The 24935-nt window shown below is 50.4% G+C and overlaps 1 protein-coding gene across 1 annotated transcript; it reads right to left on the minus strand.

Moving 5' to 3' along the window:
* Window positions 1-7858: 7858 nt before the first annotated feature.
* On the minus strand, window positions 7859-24187 carry Grk1 (G protein-coupled receptor kinase 1). Its single transcript, XM_041673808.1, has 7 exons — window positions 23489-24187; window positions 22091-22218; window positions 20247-20404; window positions 19772-19855; window positions 16309-16433; window positions 15050-15251; window positions 7859-13376 (listed from the first exon to the last, which is right to left on the minus strand). The coding sequence occupies exons 1-7, from the start codon at window positions 24185-24187 to the stop codon at window positions 13078-13080; spliced, it is 1695 nt and encodes a 564-aa protein (XP_041529742.1). The 3' UTR covers window positions 7859-13077.
* Between the last annotated feature and the right edge of the window lie 748 nt (window positions 24188-24935).

Raw genomic sequence — 24935 nt, forward strand, 5'->3', positions numbered from 1 at the left:
TCCTATTGCTTCAATAAAGATACTAAGATCAAAGGCAGCTTGGGGATGGAAGGGTGTCTTCTGCTTACATGCCCCATCACAGTCCACCCCTGGAAGAAGCCGGAACAGGAACTGAAGCGGAAACCATGGAGGAACTCTGCGTGCTAGCTCACTAACAATGGAGAGAACTTAGGGGCCTGCCACCACAGTGAGGGCATGGGCTGCCCCCGTATGACCTCTCAGCAAGCAATACTGAGGTGTGCTGATGATATTCCCACAAACCAGCAGGCTTTAAGAGTGGCCCAAGAACACACCCTCAGGAAGTTCTCAGGAAGAGCTGTGGTTTTACACTTCTGGTGCTGCCTGGAATCATCCAGTGTTTTTTAAATTACTCTTGCATTGGGGGCAGTGTGGCTTCTGAGAGTGCAGCCTCACCTGGGAACCCTGCTGTCCTCCTAGGCATCAGGTGGGACAGAGAAACGTGTATTGTCACAAACAGGTGGCCACAAATGCTTTTCACAGGCTGTGACAGCCACACAGATGGTCACAAACAGAATGTCCATCCCCAGAGAAGAAGCTGAGCCATCCAGAGAAAGCACGGGGCATCTAAAGTGCAGGAACCACACAACCCAATCTAAATAGAGACGGAATACGGGGAGCATTAAATCTCCACGACCACAGTGAGAGCAGGGTGGTTCTAACCTCCCAGTGCTCTCCTGAGCCTCTTGCTCTTGACACACACTCTCCCAAGCCACTGGAGGCATTATCAGTGACCAGAGCAGGTAAAGATGCTGGTGTCTCGAGACAAGGCGTGTCTCAAGGGGCTCGGACATTGGCAGCTTGGAGGTCAGCATGCCAGACAGTGCAGCATCTAGCTCATAACAATCTGAAAGGTCTCTGACCTTTTCCTGAGGGATATGGCAAGGGATGGGGGGGGGGCCTTTGGGGTTTGTTTAGGCCACAGTAGGAGCCAAGATCTGTGTTGGGGAGGTAATGATCCAATGAACCAAGGCAGTGGCCTGACCAGGATAGAGATACACAGAGGATGAGGCGTGGCTCGGCCCGAGACACACCATGCCAGTGCATGACATCAAAGGACACTGAAGCCAGTATGTAACCACCAGGGAGACTGAGGCTGGTAACTGACCGCCCCTGCACTGGGGTGAAGACATAACCAGAAACACTGAGAGCAGTACACAACCAGGAACAGGGACCCTGCAACCACTAGTGTGGCACCTTGGCTGCTGGGGCCATAAAAGCCATTGCAAATGTCTAGATACAAATATCAGGAATTAAGTTGAGTATGATGTCTCATACCTGCAATCCCAGTCCTCCAAAGGCTGAGGAAGAATTGTTCCATGAGTTTGAGGCTAGCCTGGGCTATAGGGAGAAACCTTGCCTGACATTTGTTAAGGACACGGAGAAGTCTGTGCTACCCATGCATCAACACACGCTATTTGGAAGGTTTCTGTGCGGTGCTTTTAGGTTCTTGTTTTGTTTTGAGGCATAGTGCAGCATTGAATGGTTTCTAGTTCCTAAAAACAATTAAAAATAAGAACAATTCAGGAACTCCTACAGAGCCTCTTCCCAGAACACCAATTGTTCGTAGGATGAGGAGGGAGGAGGCTTATTTTATTCTGGGGGGCAGGGCCACAGTCCACTCCCAAAACCAGACCCATAGCAGCTCTTCTGTGTGCCAGTTTCCACAGAGCCAGTCAAAGCCTTTGAAGGAAGAGAGAGGTTTTCCTGGTAAACACGAGGAGGTTGAAAGGGGCCTCGGACTGTCCCAGCCTTCCTTCATCCTTTACCCACGGGCACCCAGGGTCTTACCACAATCTAACTCTCTAAGGGCCCGTGGTGTCTAAGCCACCTGGGAGGTCGGGGGAGGGGTGAGATCCCTACCTGTGGGGGAAATCGAAGCAGGTGAAGCAGCAGACAGGCAAGGTGAGCATCTTTGTTCTGAGTGCTGGTTGCTCAGACCTGGCTAGGAGCTAGTCACTGCAAGCAGAGAGATGCCCCTGCTTTGCCCCGAAGGATCCCAGACCCTGCTAAGGATGCAGACATGGAGAGATGTGGAGACAGAGGCCTCTAAAGAGATGCTGGGCATGTTTCCAGCTCAGCCAAGAACAGAAGACTGGGTACAAGCAGGTGCTACATGCAGCTGCAGGAACCAGGCAGGCTCTGCAAGGGTCTGGGGCTAACAGAAGCTTGCCCAGGACGTCTGTGGGTGCCAGATGCCCGGTTGCCCTAGTCCAAACTCCAGGAAGTGGGAGACATGCCAGGTATTTTACAAAATTGGCCACAGTCAGACTGTTCTGAGTCTAAAGGGTTGTGTATCCACATTAGCAAGCTCTGTATTAACTAAGTTCAGGGATATCTGGTGCAGGCCAATGGCTGAGTTCCTTAGGTCTTTGGAGACTTCCTCTTGCATACTGCAAGATGGTGTATGTCTGCACACTTCTAAAAGCTTCCTTTGGGGAGAGGTGATTGGCATACAACATACTAGTTTTGTGAAGTTGAAAATTATAGATATTTTAAAAATTATGTATACACGCAATTGTACACACATGCTTGTACGTGTGCCATGTCATGAGTGTGATAGTCACAGGAGGACTTGTTGGGGTTGATCCTCTCTATCCACCATCAGAGGCTTCGAACTCAGATCATCAGGTTTGGCGGCAATCACCTTGATCTGCTGAGCCGTGTCCCCAGCCTTGTGACTTTGACATACACACCCACAAAATCACCGACATAGTCATGATGGGAAACACGCCTGATCACTGCTCTAGAGGTGGTGTGAACCTGGGAGAGTGGGACCTATAAAACAAGGCTTACCAAAGTCTCATGAGACAGCCAACTTTATCCCAAGCATCAGACAATTTATACTCTCAGGGTTAAGAGTAGGTCACTGTTGCATGGAGGGCTGCTTGTTGGTTCCCGGCCGCCAGCCTAGCTTAGACCTGAAATAATCACACAGAAACTATATTAACTAAATCACTACTTGGCCCATTAGCTCTAGCTTCTTATTGGCTAACTCTTACATATTAATTTAGCCCATTTCTGTTGATCTGTGTATCGCCACGTGGCAATGGCTTAACCAGCAAAGTTTCAGCATGTCTGACTCTGGTGGCTCCATGGTTTCTCTCTGACCATGCCTCCTTTCTCCCAGCATTTACTTTAGTTCTCCCGGCCTAGCTCTGTTCTTTTGCCCTATCACAGGCCAAGACAGTTTCTTTATTCCTTTACCAATGAAAGCAGCACATAGACAGAAGGACCTCCCACACCAGGTCACCTGAGTAAAGTTCACAATCACAAGGACAAGCTGCATGAGGTAAAACCATGTTTTTCCATGGAGGCACATGAATAGCAACAGCTGAAGGGAGCTCACTCCTATCTGACACACCTGGGCAGGGCACGAAAACACACTCCAAGAACAAGTCTGTGCTCTGAAGACACTGAGGTCACAAGACTCGAGTCTTACTTTCTTCCAAGCACTCAGAAATCTCCTCACAAAGCTCCATTCTGGGACCGTGTTCCCACACACAGCCATTGTCGCTGTCTTGGTAAGAAGGAAGATAGCTTGAAAACGAAGTTCTCGTGCTACCAGAGTATTAGATCAATGGACCCCCAAAAGTTGAAATTTCCCTGAGAATCTGGTGTTGATAGAAGGGAAAGGCTCAGGCCCTGATGCCAGCCATAGAAGAGACCTCATGCAGTTCTGACAACTGAACAGATCATCTCTCAGGATGACCAGAGTGAGACAATGATGGGCCAAGCACGAGTATTGGACCGGGACTTCTTAGTGATTTACCTCATACCCTCTAGATAAACCTAAACCTCATATTAGTACCCTGAGACAGACTTGAGGTTACTGGACATATGTCTTTGTTTCTCTTCCTGCGGTGGCCACATTGAATAAATCCTGTTCTGCTCTACACATTGCTCTTTCTTTAACTGCTGTGCTGGAGACAGGAGCCAAACCGTGCTTGTTGGGAATGCCAGAGTCCAGGTTTGCACCCTAAAAAGTCCAATATCTCTGCACTCCCATGTGTCTTCTGTCTTTCTTGTGAAACCCCCACATAGCCCCTTCCTCCCTGGTGCTCAGTCAGTACAGCATTTTAGAAGTTACCGTGATGTGCTGCTTGGCTGGGCTTCCTTCCACTCAGAGCTCTGAGCTGAGATTCACACAGTTACTGCCTCGAATTGGACTGTGTCTCTCTGTGACAACATGCTCATCCATTCATCCAGGGGCCATGCAGGCAGGGGGCAAGGTCAGGCTGTTCAACGCAGAGCTTCCGGGGGGTAGTCCCCACCGTGTGGGTGCATGCTCTCACTTCTCTTCGTGGGCAGACTTGGTGGGTTAGAAGGGTTAGAATATGTTGTGATAATCTAACCTCACACAATTCTGTAGCTGGAAAACGCAGGACCAGTTTTTAAACCCTCTTCATAATATTGTGAATGTTGATGAGAGTTGTTCCAGGTGTCATTTTGCCTGGACTGAGGGACACCATCATAGCTCCAAGGGCTAATTTATGGGAGGGTGTCCTCAGGAAATTAGAGTAGAAAGGGGAATGGCCTCCACCATTAGTCATAGTGTACAGTGCACAAGACTTGCTGGAAATGGCTGTGCTGTTTTTATGTGCTATCACACAGCTTGTTATTTTAGAACATGCCCTTCTACCTACATGAGTTTCCTGTACAGAAAACCATCGCATCCTCATCCGTCTCCCTCATGCCATCCCGATGCTCAAGGCCCGGGCCTGGCTGCAGCAGGGCCTAACTCCACGGGGAGCAATTGTCTGGAACCCGAGTATTTTTAAAACGTAATCTAATTTAGATTTCCCAACAAGCAATCATGAGAGATGAATAAATCTGTCTTCTGCTGGCCTGAAGATAATCAGAGAGACCTGTAAATCCCTTGACATTTGGAAGGTAACTAGGCAGTTATGACAAAGGCACACGCTTCCTCGCCAGACCCAGATTCCTTCCTGTTTGCAATAAAGTATTTACCATGGCCTTGGGCTTCCTGCCTGGACTTCCTTTCCGTGAGCTAGGGCTCAGTTGTTGCCTGAAGGACAGGTCTTCTAGCCGCTCCCACATCCAGGAGCAAGCCCTGCCTTCAGAAGACTCCAAGAACCACAGAGTCCGAAGCAGACAGGCCTGGCCCTGGTTGCGTACCTACTGTGTGCCTCACACCGCAACAACACTTCTCATATACCGCCTATTTAATCCTCATGTGTGTATTAGAATGTACACACACACACACACACACACGGGCTCACACGTGTATCAGAATGCACACACACACTGCTCACACATAAGACTGGCTCTTAGTTCCAAGTCTACATGGAGACATGCCTCAGTGGTGAGTGACAGCTGAGCAGACGCACATCTGGCGTGATCCGCACATTTCTTCCTGATATCCACCCTAGACCAGGGAGCTTTACGTGACCTCCTTTCCACTCTTATAACTGCGCCTCTTTTAGTCGCTGTCCTCAGCATCTTCTCTCGACTCCAGGAGTCTCTTCCTGGTTTTAAAGAGGCTGCCACTGCCTGTGAATCTTTGCCATCCCTGTTTTCACTGCTGTTCATTTCTGCTCTGGGTTTAGGCTTTGGAGAAACCGGAAAGGGAAAGGCTTTTGAAAATGTCCACTGTCCCTCTGCCATAAGCTCCTCCTGCTACATGAACCTCACAATAATGAAATGCCCTGCCTTGTGTCTGGCTGGCTGTGCAGCCCGCTCTCTTGGTGCATACTGAGGTCCTTGGGCCATTTCAGGAGAAGGGAGCTGGCCTAGGTGACCAGGAAGACCAGAGCGCTGAGACTCAAGGGTTCTCTTTCAGGAGTAAAAGAGATGAGAGCCGTCAGTCCTATAATCAGACCAGGTCTCCTAGGAGGTTCATTTACCCCATGTCTTCCTTCTTAGATGGAGTCTGGATCAAGAGATACTAAAAATGTACTGGAGGATGACCCGTTTTGTTGCCCCCAGACTCTGGGTTAGCCTCTACCACCTGTGGCTAAGAGCATTTAGAGGCCAGCGCTCTGGGTGAGCCTTCACCCACCTGGCTCTGGAGTGAGGGCTCAGAGCCCCACATCCGTCAGATTGCTAAGGCCCCCAATGATGTGAGGAGACAGGTGATGGCTGGACCCTAAAACAAGGACACAGGCTTCATCTGCTCTCAGCATCAGCCACAAAACTTGGGGTCACCTTCCCCAGGCATATCCGCAGTTTGGCCTTTCCCCACAGCTATTTGGATGGAGATGGCCGGAGCCCTTTGTCATCTGCCGGCTCAGGGCTGAGGAACTGGGTGGTGCTGACACATGCAAACCCTCCTGAAACTAAATCGCCCATGAAATGAAGCTGGAGATGAATAATGCAGCCCCAACATCAGGGAGACGGAAGCAGCCACGCTCCTGCATGGACAGGTGGGAAGTGAGCTCAGCAATGAGATCTCCGTGAAGACATGAATTTTTTAAATTAATAACATTTCAGAATGCTGTTAGAAGGATTTGGCCGTGGTGACACATGATATAACTCATTCTGGCTGAAAGTCACAAGTGAGTCTCTGGTGGCTCACATTTCCACAGGACACGTGACACCCCACTCCCAACTCATCCCACTGAATGGGGTCTTTCCTGGCAACCATCAATTTGTACGATTTCTCCTGGTTTAGCCAGAGAGTCTATGAAGCACCCTATTCAGCAGCCCTATCCCATTGCTGAAAGGAGAGAACACATGCACTGGCCGGCCAGGAAACAAGAGCCAGCCACTCACTAGGCCTGGGTGCCCAGAGCGTATCAAATATTGACCTGTCAAGGAGGACAGGCTAGGGCAGTGAAGGACAGCAGGTACAAGTTCTGCTTACACCCTATGCCATGATCCTGGTTAGGACCCCTAGCCCACTGGTCTTGGCATCGAAAAACATCGCTATGTAACGAGGGCTTTCGAGCTGGTTTTTAGACATTAGATCAAACTTCATCTTGAATGTCTCAGCAATCACATTTATTTTCAGTTTTTGGCATCATGTTCTCAAGGATGTCTCCCTTCCTGCCCTTCTTCCAGGGGCTGTGATTCCTGGCCCCTGGAGGAACATGGTACACAGGTCCGAGCAAAGAAGACAGACTCTAATGTGACAGAACGGGCGTAGAAGGATGATGTCCCAACATTCCTCGGAGACTTGATTCAGCAGAGCTCATGTCCAGGATGGTATGTATCTGACAGACCCATAGAGGATGTCAACTACAGAAAAATCAGCAGCGGGCCACAGTGTAACAATCCCCTCTAGTAGACTGAAGTGCTAATATGCCCATCTTTGGCTCATGGGACAGAAACCCAACCTTACCCCAATTCATTTGGTGGGGGCGTGGCCATGTCCAGCATCCTGAGTGATGAGTTCAGCAAATCTTTCTCCACCTGTCTCATGCCTGTGTGGACACCCCATCCTGAAAGTCCCTTTCATGGGCTCTAGGGGATATCTCCATCCTTCTGCACACCCCACCTATCTTGGGTTGGCAGAATGTTCTGTTCTAATCTCTACCTTGAAAGTATGCACATACTCTAGAACCTGAAAGAAAGACACACACGTGCAGATACATGACATCAGAGGACCACCAAACATGATGCCTACCTGAAGGCTCCAGGGGCCACACCAGGGCCGAGGAACAGGAAGTAGCGCCAACTTGCCTTAGAAACTTCATCATTTGCCCCCATCTCCCCATCTCCACAGTCCTGTCAACGATCCTCATTCACACCATCCAGGGGCTTAGCTGTACTTACCTGAAGAAGTGCAAAAAGTATGTGTCTTAGTCAGTGTTCTATCGCTGTGAAGAGACACCATGACATGGCAACTTTAATAAAGGAAAGCATTTATTGGGGCTTGCTTACAACTTCAGAGGTTTAGTCCATTATCATCATGGCAGATAGCATGGCAGCACATAGGCCAACTGGTGCGATCCACAGGCAACAGGAAGAGAGAGATACGGGGACTAGCTTTAGCATCTGAAACCCCAAAGCCCACCCCCAGTAACACACTTCCTCTAACAAGACCACACCCACTCCAACAAGGCCACACCTCCTAATCTCTCTCAAGTAGTGCTACTCCCTAATGACCAAGCGTTCAAATATTTGAACCTATGGTGGTCATTGCTATTCAAACCACCACTTTCCACTCCCTGGCCCCCAAAGGCTTGTAGCTATATTTTAATACAGAAAATGCACTCAGTCCCACTTCGAAAGTCCCCGTAGTCTATCACAGTATCAACCCTATTTAAAAGTCCGAAGTTCAAAATCTCTTCTGAGACTCACAGCATTCTCTTAAGTATACACCCCTGTAAAATAAAAATCAAAACACATATCACACACTTCCAGCATACAATGGCACAGGATACACATTACCATCTCAAAACATAGGGAAGGGAGCATAGCGAGGAAATACTGGACCAAAGCAAGACCAAAAACCAGCTGGGCAAACTCCTAACTTGGCATCCCCATGTCTAATGTCAATGGGCCCTTCAGATCTCCAACTCCTTTCAGCTTTGTTGACTGCAACACACTTCTTTCTCCCGGGCTGGTTCCGCTTCCTATTAGTACCTTGCCTTGGCAGGTATCCCACAGCTCTGGCATCTTCAAAATCTTGGGGTTTCCAAGGCAATCCAGGCTTCACCTTTACAACTTCAGGCAATGGCCTCTCTGGGCCTCCATGCAGGGACACCATGGATGCACAGCTGGCCTCAGCAGCCTTCCTTAGTCACAGAGGGAGATTCCACACCTCTTTCTTCTGTCCTTGACTCTAAACTACATGGCTGAAGCTGCAAAGTTCTGCTGTTTGCTGGGGCTGGAACATGGCCCCCTATTCAACTACATCTCTTGTTGATCACTTCCTTTACTTCTTAAGATTTCTTTAGTTGCTTTTCACAAGTTGCAAGTTTAACTGGGTGGAGTCTTGCCCTGAGGTCACCACTCCCTTTATTCCACTTAGCATCAGGCTTTTCTTAAATCTGTTTATTTCCTTGAGCACAAGACTTAGCTCCATTACACTTCCTGGTGCCAACTTTCTCCTCAAATTGTACATTTTGTATTTTTCCTTGCTCAGTTTGCTCTTTTTCATTATAGATATGCAAACACGTGGCCACTGATAACCACATGTCATAGTCAATAATGGGCTGTTTAACATCTCCTCTGCCAATGCCATCAATCCCAAACTCTTATATTTAGCTTCAGGCAGACTTTTCAGACAAGGGCAAAAAGCAAGCCACATTATTCACCAAAATATCACAAGAATACTCTCTATGACACTTACTCACATGCTTCTCCTCTGAACCCTCCTGAGTCAGTCCATCATAATCTAAATTTTTCTGGCACCACTGTCTTCCACACCCCTACCAGGATGGCCCAGTAAACCTCAAAAGCATTCAACTCAGTTACTTTCCTAATCCAAAGTCCCAAAGTCCACATTCTACAAACAAGCAGTGTGGTCAGGTCTATCACCGCAATACCCAGCTCCCTGGTACCAACTTCTGTCTTAGTCAGTGTTCTATTGCTGTGAAGAGACACTAAGACCATAGCAACTCTTATAAAGCAAATAATTTAATTGGAGCTTGCTTACAGTTTCAGAGGTTTAGGACATTATCTTCATGGCAACATGTCAGCAGACATGCTGCTGGAGAAATAGCTGAGACTTCTACATCTGGATCAACAGGCAGCAGGAAGAGAGAGATACTGAGCCTGGCTTTAACATTTGAAGCCTCAAAGCCCATCCCTAGTAACACACTTGCTCTAACAAGGCCACACCTACTCCAACAAGGCCACACCTCCTAATCTCTGTCAAGTAACTCCACTCCCTAATGAACAATATATGAATGGAGGCCATTCACATGTGGGGGCCAATTCAAACCTATTCAAACCACCACAGTGTGTGTGTGTGTGTGTGTGTGTGTGTGTGTGTGTGTACCATCTTGTCTAGATCCAGAAGTCTACTTTGTATCAATGTAAAACTCTAAAGTTAACAGTTTATTCACTGTTAGCAAAATATCCACTATAGCAAAATACCACAGAGAGGGTAATTTGTGAGGAGGTTTATTTAACCCAGTTTGGAAGCTGGAAAGCCAAGATGAGTGACCCCGTTTGTTTGACCTCTGGTGATGGCACAATAGACTCACTGAGAGCACACACAGCTGCGAAAGAAAATGTAGACAGACAGGAAGCCTTGGGGCTCAGAGGTCAGACTCACATCTGCAGTGGAACCCATGCTCTTACAGCCCAGACAGAAATCCACAGAATTAGCCAAGCCTTTCCAAAGCACTGCCCCAAAGACCAGCTCTTATGCTCCATCTCTTAAATGTCCCATACTACCTAGATTACCTCACAAGAGGTACAACTTCCAAAACACAGAGCTTTGGGCACACACTAAACCTTCATCAAACCGTAGCCAGAGACTTGGGCACTGAGCCTCCCAGACCTCTTGTGATGACTTTGGGTTTGGGAAGAGTTTCAGGGCCTGCTATAGAATGTCACAATCCTTGATAACTATTCCTATAATTATCAATAATGTCCATAAAAAGGAATAAAATTCAAACTCAGTTTGAATACAATACTGTAAAAGCTGACATGTCCCTACTGCTCATAGTGGGATCCTGTCCTTCTCCAGATGACCTCCAACTCCCAGAGTCCTCTCTGTCTAGTCTCAGGTGCCTCCTCTACCTCTAACCTCCTGAGAGTGAAGAATTATTAGAGTTCATTGCAGAATGAATGTCACCACAGTGGTATATCTCCGAGTGGCCAAAAGTGAAACAGTTCTCAACATGTTGGTGACCTGAGTACAAGACAATCTATATCTCACAGGGCTTCCAGGTGGGCTTCCGGTCCTAGGGATGTCTCCTCATCTTGGGTAAGGAAAAGTCCTTTCCCTTCCACAGGCCTGCATATCAGCATCCAAGACATCCTACAACTAGTAATGATATGCTGTCTTCTGGAAGGTTAGAGCCAAGGGGGCCTGGCAACTGTCAGAACCACAGTGGGTGACCTGTAGCTCCCTGGGATCGGTGTCCAGGCAAGACCTGAGCTCTAGGACCTAGGCGTTTATAAACTGTAGAGGTAAGGAGGGACCATGGCAATGGGGAAGCTCTCTAGGCTGAAAGTTACTGTCCCTGAGAGAACATCTACGGTGGAGGTCCCTTAAACCCGTCAAAGAAATCTCTAGGAAGAGGAGTTGGCTAAAATCTCTACCCAGAGAGCACAGAGCAAGCAGTTCATCTTTCTCCACTCAGCACCTCCCCCTGGCGAAGCTAGCAGTGCCCTGTGTGTACGGCCAAGAACATGGCTGCTGGGTGTCTGTGCTCTCTAACAGCCTTAGGATGTGTCTCTGAGTGACATGACACTCAAGCTTACGTATGCGAGCAGGCCCGAGTGAGGAGAGCCCTCCCCTGACCAAGAGACACGGAAAAGCAAAGCAGCATTGCTCCCAATTCCATCCCTGCTTGATGGGTCTGCGATAGACTGGGTAGATTTAGAGTTTTAAAAAAGACCTACAGAGCATCCAATTAAATATGAATTCCAGACAAACTATGAAGTTTGAGTGGAAGTATGTCCCAAATACTGCTGGGACATACCCTGGGAAAGTGTTCACTATTTGTCTGAAATTTAAACTGGACTGGATGTCTTGCTCTTCTGTCTGTAGCCCAGGGTGAGGGAGGACCCAGGACAGAGCTTGTGAAGTCACACAGATTCTACTGTCAGATCCATGAGCTCTAGGCAGGCCAAACAGGGATGATAATTAGTGTACCAAGGACTAGGCCTCCCCAGAACCTGCTGTGGCTGCGGAAACCCACCCTTTTCCACGGATGAGACAGCCAAAGTGCCAGGGTCTTCAGCCAGGAGCTGTTAAATGAGCTCCCAAACATAAATAAAATACGCACGCAGCCCTTGATACTTGTGAGATGCTCTACAGGATGGAGGGAGGTGGGATGGTGGAGGGTTTGCCTTTATATACATCACTCAGCACTAATCAGCCGCAGGAGGCTCCAGGCCATGGTCCAGAAGGTATGAGCACGGACAACCCCAAGACCCTTCCAGAGCACCCCACAATTCCAGTGTCAGGTTCTCTGAGAAGAGCAGAATCCTGGCACAGACTTCTTCAGCATCCAGCATTAGTCCCCGGGATATCATGTGTGCAAGGCGCATCTATAGCAATATCTGGAATCCTGCACAGTGCAGCTGGCCTGGGGTTTATTGGTGGCATGCTCTCGACAGATGCTTGTACCCTCACGCAACTTGGGAGATGCTGGTCGAGGGTTGTCATCCAGTGCTGGCTTCATCCAGCAATCTTCCAAAATGACCCGGTACATGAAGGTCACCTTCCCTCATAAACAAGAAGGGGGTGGCAGAACAAAGATGGCCTGGGAACACGACACCCACTACAGGTGTAATGACGGTGTGAAGACTCAGCCATACATCATACATGACATTAACATGTAAAGACTTGGGCTCCCTACCACATGTGACATGACTATGACGATTTGAGTATATACCATATGAGGTATTGACTGAGAACAGAGACCGCAGCTATCTGAGGTAGCTGTCTCTGTTCTTGAGAGGAAGCAATGACTCTCAGCTAAGACCAGGTCCTTTTAGCCTTTCTACTCCCTGAAGATTCACTAGCTCCAAACTGGGGTTTGTGGAGCAGGTGGTGACCCGGTAAAGGCAGCTGAGAAGGCAGGAACCAGGCAAGGAGAGGTTCAGCATGGACCCCCAGAGTACAGGCCTGCCCTGAAATGTACTAAGACATCCATGCTGAACGTGGGGTTCTCAGCATCCACGCTCCTGGCCACACATCCTACGCAGAGGTTCTTTGAGAAGTTGTACCTTGCTGTTCAATCTGTGGTGGCCTTTTTGTATCTTCTGGATGAAATAGGACAAAAGAGTTGGTCTGCCATGTCTGTAGGGTATAGACAGAAAGTCTCACTTGCTCCACAAGGAGACACAGTTGCACGGTGTCGCGGGTGGAGTGAGCACAGGCTGACACCAGGGTCGCATTTTTCCCATGAGCTCAGTACACTTTCCTCTCTGCACACAGGCAGCTCCGTGCTCTCCTCAGACACTTGGCTAAGAGATGAGACACATTCCCGACTTGGCTGTAGGGGCTGCCTCCTCCACGCTGATTCCCTTCATGTCATCCGGCATTTGACCATCTGGGCGCCACACATTCAGGTCCCCAAAAATACCAGTCTCGATCATCTCCTCCTGCCAGGGAATGGAGCAGTTGCCAGAGGCAAATTCTTGGAAGAACTCTGTGTCGGTTTTATCAAGAACCACACCCTTGACGGTGGAAAAGGCACCCACATCCTGTATGTTCTTGGCATAGACAGTCCTAGAGTCTGGGATGAACGGAGGGATCAGCATCCCTGTGAAGAAACATGAAACAGACCAGAGATACCCATGGTGAGGACACTGCTGGGCCAAAGGGTCCCCACAAACGCACATTCTTCTTCCTAAAAGCTGGCAGAAACCAGCATCCCAAAGCAAGCAGCCCCATCCCTTGTGCTCACAGAATGGATGATGGACAGAGTGGAATATGCCCAGATCTGGATAGAAAGGTGTGTGTGTGTGTGTGTGTGTGTGTGTGTGTGTGCGCGCGGAGGCTGGCCTGAAGTCACAATCCTCCTGCCTCAGCCTCCCCAGTGCTGGAGCTACTATGCCATCTAGGAAGCCTTTCAACAGAAATCCCAGAACTTGCCTCCTATACCTTCCTCAGACCCTCTCCCCAAAGTCCCCTTGTGAGCATCTTGAAAACAGGGCCTCAGTCCCTCACATAGCAACCGCACCCAGGCTTGGAGCTCTTGCCTGGCCCCAGGTAGGCATCACCATGATGTATGTTGAACTGAACTCTGCATCCTCCCTCCCCAGAAACTACAGATGCAGAATGCTGTTGTTTTTACAGAGCCCAGGTGGTGCTCACCTAGTCACTGGCTCTGGCTTCCTCTGAACATTTGAGCCTACCCTGTAACCCTGCTGAACATAAGCCACTAACTCCAGCTTCCCAACAGGCCTCTGCTGGTCCAGGCAGTGTGTGGGCACCCAAGTGTAACCTCTTGGCCTGACTCAACCTTCCTGGGCCCTGCCACTCCCTTGCACCTCAGAGACAGTCCTGGACCTCCTGATCCAGAACCCTTCCTTTCCTCAGGGCCTCATCATGAAGGCTCTGCCAAGAACAGAGCTCTTCCACCCAAAAGTCACGTCTCTCAGGAGAATCTTCTCCTCCTCTCTGTGGATCCTAGCTCATCCTGTAGTTGATCCTAATTATGTTGAAAATGCCACCTGGCTCTTCCCCTCCCACAGATTCCTATAGGGTGACAGTATGCCTTTAGTCACCCTTGAAAATACACACACATATACACACATAGGGTACACACACACACAAAACATACATACCACACCACACACACAGGGTACACACACACAGTGTACACACACACACAACATACATACCACACCACACACACAGGGTACACACACACACAACATACATACCACACCACACACACATAGGGGTATACACACACAGAGGGGTATACACACCATACCATACACAGATATTAGATGTATATATAGACATGCACAGGCAAGTACCTGTTCACACAGGCACGTGAGCATGTGCACACGTGTGGGCTCACACACAAGCAGCTATACACACATAAATACCCAGACACGTGTACACATGGCACACACGGTATCTGTGGCTGCAATATCATGACAAACAATGTGGAGTAAATGAACTTCTCACAGGCAGACAAACTCTGCCGCCCTTGGATCTTGGATCTCTAGAATGCAGACTATGGAAGGGAAACACCATGAGACAGACCTACATCTTCAACACTGGCTTGCTACCCACTTTTCCCACCTGAATTCAGCCCATGTGACCCCAGTGCCCATTCATGAGATACTGGAGATGAATGGAGGACCAGATGAGCTGCCAGAGGCTACCTAGGGTCCCACAAGTCCTCCGCTCAGTCCACAGCTGACCCATGGCTACAGCATCACCCCCTAAGTCTTCCCAGGCTTATGGTACCAACCCTACCGGCTTCAAGCTGCCTCCAGCTGATGTCTTTGAAGAGGATGTTTGCCCTCAGTGCATCACAGGTCCCAGCCCGGAAGCCCAGGCGCTTCTCTGGGTCCTTCTCCAGCAGTGCCTCGCAGAAGTCTTTGCTGGCCTGGCTGAACTTGTCTGGGTATTTCACGGGCTCTGAGATGATGCGCTGCTTGAGTTCCTTGTTCTCCACCTACAGGGCAGGCAAACAGACCACTCCACTCAAGCCACGGCCAAGCTGTAAGCCTCACTACAGTGGGTGTGGCTGATGGCACTTTGGTGGGCATTAAAAGGCTCAAATCTCAGGACAAAGAGACCGAAGTCCCAAGGTGAAGCTCCCATCCGCCTTATCTGCACATGTACACAGCTAGTCCACTGCCACAGAAAAGGACCAGCTGTAAGGGCTTGGCCGGGACAGGGGTGAGGGTGCGGGGGTAAGATCTCACTCAGCCATCTGACAGAGACCTAAGGTGAGAGCTTGCCTTACTCCTCCTGTTTCACTCCTGGTCTCCCACACAAAGCGTCCCCCACACCAGTGTATGATAGGCACAGCGTGGCTTACTCCCCAGACAACCCTTGTGGCAAAACCGACGCCCCCATCCTCTCTCCTACAGGTATGGACAGAGCAGTGTAGCCCGTGAAACCTGAATGAGCAGGGCTGTTAGAGCGCACAGCTTGTCCCAACGCCTGCCACCTCTCACCATGGAGGCCTAGGCGTCTGAGACCCTACTCCAGGTGGGGTCAGGATCACATGACAGCATAGAGCTGTAAGCTCAGGCAAGGACAAGACAGTGACAAGCAGGTGGACCCTGTCCCTGCTGAGACACGGGAGATGGTCCCTGGCTTCTGTGTAAACAAAAATGAGGAGCAGGGAGAATGCCTGGGGTGCTGTTCGAAGTCCCAAGAGCAGTGGCCTGATGGCCACAGTTAGTTAGGGACCCACCAGTGGCCTCCTTTGTGTAGTCTGCCCCAGAAGGGCCTAATGCCCGCTATCTTACAGGGACACCTGGCCAGTCTTAGCTAGTGCATGTTTGCTCTGCCACCTGCTGCCTCTGGTGTGAGAGGACAGATTTAGAATTCCTCAACAATGCCACCTACAGGTCTCAGGAACAGGCAGGCCTTGGGATAGAACATCACCCAGAGCCTACACCCCAGAGCCTACACTGCTTATATAGTCCTTGGCACAGCCCACCCATCCACGTCTGCCCCAGAATGGACCCTTTCAGGACTTCCTGCCAGGCAGCACCTACCTTCTCTCCTCGGGCTCGGAAGGGTCCTCTGGCTGCAATCATCTCGTACAATGTGACCCCCAGGGCAAAGTAGTCTACAGAGAAGTCATATTCTTCCCCTCGGAGGAGCTCGGGGGCCATGAAACCTGCCATCATGAACACATGTAGGTTTCAGACGCAGCTGTTTTCCCACAGCATGGTCCCTACCGAGCAATCACAGAACAACTGAAGCTTTCATGATTCACCCCGCCCCCCCCCCGCCGGGGGGGTCTCACCACCAGTGATTTTGAGAACAGAAACCTCTTTGTTGTCACTGAGGGACAATTGAACTTAACCCTGGCTGCTACCCATTGGATGCCCACAGTTGTAACAACCAAAAATGTTTTCCAACATAACCAAATCTTCCTAGGGGCAGCATTGCCACGGTCAGGAATCTCAGTCCTCGTGTGTAATATGAAGCCTCCTTTCCCCTCCACGCAGACTCAGGACAATGCAAACAGAACGGCATACGGCGTGCAACTCTGGGGTAGACCGATGCAGACAGACCTTGCTGTGGCTTTCTGACCCCTCTCCTCTTACAAGGACGTGGAAGTGAGAGCCGTGCCCCCATGATGCAAAGTGGGCCAGCGACAAAGCCTGAGGGATGCCCTGAGGTCACAGTCCTATGCCTTCCTCAGACACTCTGTCTTCTTTTAGCACCTACAGGGAAGCCACAGCTGAGCTCTCTCGCAGCCCCTCCGAGAGCAGGGCACACACCTATCACGTTCAGCCTTCAGCAAGGTGTGGAGCAGCCTGATAATGAGGAGGGAACTTGACAGCGCAGACCAGAGGAAGCAGAGCCACTAATCTGGCTTCACAGAACAGCGCCTGATCACACAGCTGCTGAGTGGCCTTCTAGACAGACATGCCCTCCCTAGTCCTCCTAGCTGTCTGGTCACAACTCGGACATTTGTCTAAAAGTCTCAACCCCCTGCCACACAGCACACATGCTAATGCCCAGGGTCTACAACACAGTGTCTAAACCATCTCCTACCGCCCATCTTTGGAATTGTTCCTGGGCCCCTGGAGGATTAGCCCTTCTGGAAGGTGTGCTGTTGACAGTTCCTCCCGCAGCCATGCACGCCACTTCTCCACTCCAAGACATCACCAGTGTTCACTCAGCGCCACTCCCAGCGGTGCAAAGCGAAACCCTGATCATGTCACCCTTTGTCTTCAGAGTCTGGGATTTTGCAAACAGCATTGCTACAGCAGAGCCTGCACCCATGAGTTACTGGAAGAGGAAGCAAGAGGATTTCTGCTGCCCTTGTAACAAACTCGCCCCCTTGTGGCAGGAAGCGGAAGACAGAGGCCCACTTTTCTTGTACTCAGAGGAAGACCCTCTCCCATGCACAGCCTACAGCCGTGGCCAGAGCTGAGCGTGCAGAGCACGGAGAACTGTCTAGAACGGTACTCATTGGTTAGCACTTTTGGAACAGCAGCTTTTAGTTTTCCTCCTAACTTGGCATTTCCAGCCTATACTGGAGTCCCAGCCAAAGGTCCCCATGAGTGTAGAGATGCCACTGGATCCACCTGAAGAATCAGTGCCAGCTAGGTGAGGTGGTGATTAGGCAGGCAATGGTGCCCTCTTGTGGCCAGTCAGGCCTCATACTCAGTCCTGAGCAGGACCAGTTTCTGGTCTCAGGTCTTGCTTCAGTGGATCTGGTACTTGCAGTGGACTAAAGAGATCCAAGTGGAGTTTGAACTAATCCATGAAAGCAGGTGCTGTTCCATGGCTCCAAGACACGCTGCTTCCAGAATCCTCTTCTCAGATCTCTGTCACCCTGTGCCTTTCACGGGGCCCTCAGCACCCATCAGCAACCAAGACCCAAAGCTAGACTGTCACCATGCCTCCTGGGGACCAGTATGGATTTGCCGTACCCCAGAATGTAGGGGGAAGCTCTTGTCCCTCTGCCCACCATGGCATCAGAGACAGTCTCAGATGGTACCTGAGGCACAGGGTCCTGGTGACAGAGGGACCTTTCTGTAACCCAAAGCTCTATATATACTACCACTCTATATACATCCCAATATAGGTACTGTCTGAAGCCAGAGAGCCCAGGGAAGAAGGAAAATATCTAAGAAATTCTGTCAGACATCAACCTGAATATGACCATCTAGAATGTGGAGACAGGAAGGACTTAACTGTAGGTGTGTCTACTTCATGCAAGTGCCGGGTGTGTAGTCACTTAACAGACTCATGAGCCCATGTGTTGTGTTAGAACCAGGGCTCTGACAGATTAAGCACACCATCTGAGGTCATCTAGCCACAAAGCATGGTCCTGGATCCTCTCCACCTGACTCAGGTCTCTTCTCTCCTCTACACAGGCTGCGTCTCTCCTTTCCTCTGAAGAAAATGATGAAGGAAGCAAACCACAAACGGCCACAAGTGTGCACGCACTTAAACACAGATACATCCACAATCATACATATATGCACAAGTGTGCATGTATACAAAGCATATATACATCCAGAGATGCACACCTATATATGCACAGATACAGGTACTGAGCATCCACACAGAGATGCCTGTACACATTCACACATGAATGCACTCATATGTTCACAGGTTCATACATGAAATATGTACATCTACAGAGGTGCACATAGACATGTATATGCACAAAGACACATTTGTTAAGATGCGCACACATACATGTTTGCATATATGCACACAGAGACTATACATACACAGAGGTGCCTTCATACACATACGTGCATATAGACACACACAGAGAGTTGTGTGCCTACACACATGTAAAAACAGATATGCACAGGTGTTCACAGATACACATGCATGTACAGGCTCATGCTCATCCATACATGTAGGATATAAAGGCATCCATGTTCATACTCAGTCACACCTACAAGTCATACAACTATATACACCACATGAGAGCAAGCATACATGTGGGAATGTGTGTACACACAGGTAGGCATATGCACACACAGAGACACACATGTACATACCCTGCACATTGGTGGATACCTACCAGGGTTTTACTGATGCCTAGCAAGTGCTACCTGTCCCCAGTGCTCTGTGACATGACCCACACGGTGACCCCATGACTCCCGCTCTTCCATGAGACACCCTGGACAAACTCATTCTGTCAATGCTCAAGAAGCCACTTAGAGTGCAAGCCTTGCATTCTCTCTGCCCATCAAGGTGCCAAAGGAGCAGCTTTGCCCAGAGGGTGAGGCAGTAAGCCAGCGAGACTGCTAAGGCAGGGTAGGGGTTATCATGGCAGGGAACAAACAGTTCTTGAGCTGCTGGGCGAAACCTGATTGCCACTGTTTTCTCTAGGGGATAAGGGAGCCACGCTCCACAGCCCCCACTCTCTGTATTATCACCTTAGATCTTGGAGACCCTACTGCCACTGGCTCTGGAAGAGAGGATGTCCCAGGATGCAAAGCCTCTCCAGGCCCCTCCCCCAATCTCAGGTCTTACCTGGGGTCCCTGCATAGCCCTTGGTCTTATCCTGCCCTTCTATCAGCTCCACGGCCAACCCAAGGTCAGAAATTCGGATATTGCCTGAAAGTAAATACAAGCTGAGGTTACACTCACTTCACAGAAGAGAGGTGCCAGGTGAGTCCAGGGCTCGGCAATGCTCCCCTGCACAGTAGGAAAACACACTCCACATGTTCTATGTACACAAATACCACACTCTAGACACATATCCACTCTCCACAAAGACATATCATACACATAGTAGGCATTCCACACATACCTTACACACAAACGTGTAACCCCTGCCACACACATATATTCAGAAAGACAGACACACACACACCGCACAGCTTACACCATGGTCCTTTATACCCTAACACCCACTCGGCCCCTCTGCAGTGACTTTTGAAGGTGCTGATGACACCATGCTGTGGGCCGCTAGCGCTGCTGTGGCCTCCATCCCTCCAGGGCTCACCATCATTGTCCAGCAGCACGTTCTCCGGCTTGAGGTCGCGGTAGACGATGCGTCTCTGATGCAGGTGCTCCAGGCCACTGATGATCTGTGCTGTATAGTAGATGGCGCGTGGCTCTGGGAAGCCTGGGTTCTCCTCATCCACATTGTAGATGTGGTACCTGGGGGCCAAACACCACGGGAGGTACACACACCCCAGGACTTAAGGGCAGTAAACAAAGAAATAGCCTGGGTCTCAGGGCACACGTGTGTCAACACAGCATGGTCACCTTGGGACCAAGCATCAGTGTTCTCCTGGAGAAACCCAGGACTAGAGGCCTCAGAGAGCTCATAACTTTCCCATGACTGTTAGAGGACATACAAGCTTGTTACCTAACGCCTCCTTCCTTCGGACCCCAGAGCAATGCCAGGACAGGGGAGGGGAGTCAGCCTCACTTTCTTAAACACAAGTGGCTCCCAGCTCCCTAAGTACAGCTGTGGTCTGCTCCAGCAGACCTCGAACCCTTGGGTGGATTTGACGACGGCCCCTCCTTCACTGCGGACTCCTGAGGTCTGTCCTTTTTACACTCTTTCTTGCATATCCCACCTCAACACCTCACAGGGAAATGAAGCTCACAGCTAGAATGACCTAAGCTGCAGGGAGGTTGGGGGCAGACCAGGGGCCTGGAAGATAAGCAGAGGCCCCTGGGGTGGGGGATATAACAGCCTGCCATGCTAGAATCTCCCAGCATTCCTTGCAGCCCTCTTCCCCTTCTACAGGATTCTCACAGACTGGCAGTCTAACCCCCGTATTACTCATCTGAAGAAAAGGCAGACGACTCTGTCAACGGTGATGTCAATAAAGCAGAGGAGAGGGAGGGGCACAGGTATTTGGAAGTCATAGCTCCCATTAGTGACACTGGGCATTCCCAAGGCACCCCAGGGTCTCACCGTGTTAGCCTCCTGCACCAGGTACCCAAGAGTCTTGTCATTTTAACTTTGTGTGCCAATTACCCTAAGGTCCCACTGCTCCATCCTCCTGACACTGACTTGTCATTATTATTAGTTTCTTTTTAACAGAACAGGAAACTTGATGTAGGAGGGTCTTCTTTCTATCTGTTGTTTTATTGGTTAATAAAGAAACTGCCTTGGCCTTTTGATAGGGCAGAATTTAGATAGGTGGAATGGACAGAACAGAATGCTGGGAGAAAGAAGCAGAGTCAGGCAGTCGCCATGAAGCTCCGGCCCAAGATGGACATAGGATATAATCTTCCTGGTAAGCCATCACCTCGTGGTGCTACACACATTAATAGAAATGGGTTAATCAAGATGTGAGAGTTAGCCAGTAAGAGGCTAGAGCTAATGGGCCAGGCAGTGTTTAAATGTATACAATTTGTGTGTTGTTATTTCGGGTGTAAAGCTAGCTGTGTGGGAGCCGGGCGGGACAAAAAGCAGGCCTGCTCACTTCCTCACTACAGAAACTGAGAAAAAGAGTGGTGAAGTCACCAAGCCAGTGAAAGTCGTGACCTGACCTCCCCAAGGATGCAGGAACAACCTCAGAGCACAGTCAGGCTCTGCCACCCAGGCACCGTCAGGGGTGGTACTCTCCTATGTAGGCCATAGGCGAGTTGTCTCTAGCTGGTCTTCCAGGTCTCTGTCCCTACGGATGGAACTGTTCATTTTACTCTCTTAGCCCTCCCAACCCCCGGTATCCCCATCACAGCACCATGTGCCCTCTGTCACCTGTCCCCAACAATTGCAGGGATACCCAAGAATGGGCAATGACAGATACAGCCTAAGTCCTGGGCCCAACTGGACATGAACCGTGTGCCCTAGTTGAAACAAACCCCAGTTTTGGACACCATTACCTTATGTCACCTCCATTCATGATGGTCATCACCAGACAGAGGTCAGTCTTGGTCTCGAACGCGTAGGCCAGAGACACAATGAACCTACTGTGAACCTTGGTCAGGATCCTCTTCTCAACTATGGCACCCTAGAAGCAGAGTTGTGGTCCTCAGTCCTCAGGAAGGCACTGTGGACAGCAGCCTGCATGCTGGGCACAGCACGGGGCAGGCTTGTGATGGGTGGAGTATAGCATACATTCAATCAATCAGGGGTATAGCCGTGGTGTCCACCAGGATATCCCCATCACTGCCTCACCCACCCTCTCTCTGCGCCTTGCTCACTCCACCACCATCCGGTCCTCGCTTGTATCCTCGCTAACTCCCAGTGCAGCCCAAGTTTCCGGCAGACCATGCTTTATTGTTCATCTAAACATGGCAAGTGTGGAAGGGATGAGGACGCTGGGTGGAGCCAGTTCATTCTGCGTTTGTCTCATTGGGTCACTGAAGCCAGAAACGTTTCAACGTTGTACTGGGTTGCATGGAGGTGTGGGTGACCCAGAACTCAGACAGACATGGTCTCGCTTTGTAGTCCTGGCTCTCCTGGAACTCTCCATGGAGACCACTGGACTCACAGAGCTCTGCCTGCCTCTGCTTCCTGAGTGCTGGGATTAAAGGCGTGGGCCACCACGCCTGAGCATAAAGCTCTTCTTTGAAGATTAACATTAGACCACAGTGAGGTGCGGTCCCCACGGCCCCTGGTAAAGGTGCCTGGATTTGTCTGGCTCTCCCACTTGCTGTTTGTACCTAATGTTTGACCTCTCACTGACGTCTCAGGGCCCTGCTGGGGGCTGGTGTCTGCCCCTCAGAATTTCACAGCATTACCTATTCTGTTCGGTGGGGCTGTGTTCCTTGGACAATAAGCCGCTTTCACTGATCCTGCCTTAACCAGAAACTGACGCCACCAAAGAAGGAACTAAAATACCAGCAGCCTGCCTAAGTCCTCCAGCCATTCTTGTCCCCTGCAAACCTGTGTTCAGGAAAAAGTAGTCCTACACCCCTGCATCACAGATAGTTTCTGCCTCATGTCAACAGTGCCTGCCGAAGTGATGTTCCCCTGGCAGAGTCCCGCCTCACTTTCTCCTGCATGCAGTCGCAACAGGAGCCTCACTTTGAAGAAAATTCGAGATAGCCAGACACACTCCAGACAGCAAGTGGCTCTCCCCAGAACTGCTCCTCAGGGTGGGGCAGATGAACTACTCCCCAGCTAGTGGCTGCCTGAGCTGGGGGTTGGGGGAAGAGTGTCCAAATGGCAGGATACACGCACAGTAGCTAAGGCCCACGTAGACCTCCACAGATGGGTGGCCGACACCCTCCCATCCCTCCAGCCCGAGAGCATCTTCTGCAAGCCGGGCTCCCTACCTGGTAGCCCTTCCTTTTCTTTAGCCGCTTCTTGTTGAGCTTCTTGCAGGCGTACATCTTGCCGGTCGCCTTCATTTGGCAGGCAGACACCTCCCCAAAGCCCCCTTTCCCCAGAACCCTGAAGTCCAAGAACCAGTCTTCACCTATGGGCTGGGCTTCCAGCCATTTCCACTGGAGGAACCGCAGGAAGTACAGGCTTTCAAGGTACTCCTGAAAGGGGGCCTGGCTCAGGTGATCCAGGGTGGCCTGCAGCAGAGGCTGGAAGAGGCCATCTTGGCTCCCGGGGGGCCCTTCCCTCACCTTTGCCACCATGCCCTGGTCCAGAAAACTGCAGAAGTGTGAGGCCTGTGGGTCCAAGTACTCAGCCAGGATGGCCTGTGCCTTCTGAGGCCGTAGGTCATCATCGGCTGTGTCGTAGTCCTCAATGTCCTTCCAGAGCTCCAGAGCTGGCACGTGTCTCTCATCTGTCTTCAGGAACTGTTGGAACAGTCTCTTGCCAATGGGTTGCTCTGAGCACAGGCTGTCAAACTCCAGGCTGAGGCTGTCACGGAGACTCTCGCACTTGGACAGTGGGGGCAACCGGAGCTTGGCTAGATACTTCTTGTCCCGGGAAGAGGGGGTGCTGCTTCCGTCAAAGCTGCCACGGGCAGCGATAAAGGCAGAGTTGGCCACAACAGTCTCCAAGGACCCGAAATCCATCCTGATGATGTCTTGTGTCCCCTTCAAGTGTTAGGACCCATAAGCTGAGGTGAAGCTCAAGGTACCTGCATCGAAAGCAGGCCCGACCCTTTGCCCTTGGCCTGTGGCCTGTTCCTGCCCTTGTAGGACAAGGGAGGCATGTAGCTATGGCCAGGATGTTTGGGGAGCCTCTAAGAAGCCCAGGGAGACCAGGGCTAACAAGCATCTAGCTAAATCCCAGTCCTGGGGTCACCAAGGACACCTTAGGGGTGACAAAACAGGTGCCAGAAAAAGACAATCCCCTAAGCTGCTCCTAAGCGGATTAGAGTTCAGCTGGGCTCCCTCCCCCTGGGTGCTGCCTTCATGTTCCCAAGGGAAGGGCACACCGCAGGCTCCTAGAAGCCCCTGGGGAGCGGTTCTGTCTTTCCCAGGCCTTGGCAGGTGCACAGGACTTGTCTGTGTCCTGCTGGGATGTGGGTCTGCAGTAGAGGGCAGACAGTCCCAGCAGCCGCCTCCATTTGTAAAGATGGCTGTTTGCCACACTGTGTTTCCTTTTTATCTTCAAGAGAGTAGCAGGCCAGAAGCCTCCTGGTAACAGGAATGGGGAGGGGGAGCCCACAGTGAGCAGTTTCCCCATCTGTGAATGAGATCACGGACACTTGATGGTGTCTTCTTGAAGAAGTGCCACAAGATGGTTAGAGGACAAAGACAGGTACAGGAGAGCCACCGACCTTCACGTTGAGTCCCCTGTCAAGGCAGAAGACTCATG

The sequence above is a fragment of the Microtus oregoni genome, unplaced genomic scaffold, assembly GCF_018167655.1.
Source record: "Microtus oregoni isolate MIOR12 unplaced genomic scaffold, Mior012 000024F_ref0000369, whole genome shotgun sequence".
Taxonomy (NCBI): domain Eukaryota; kingdom Metazoa; phylum Chordata; class Mammalia; order Rodentia; family Cricetidae; genus Microtus; species Microtus oregoni.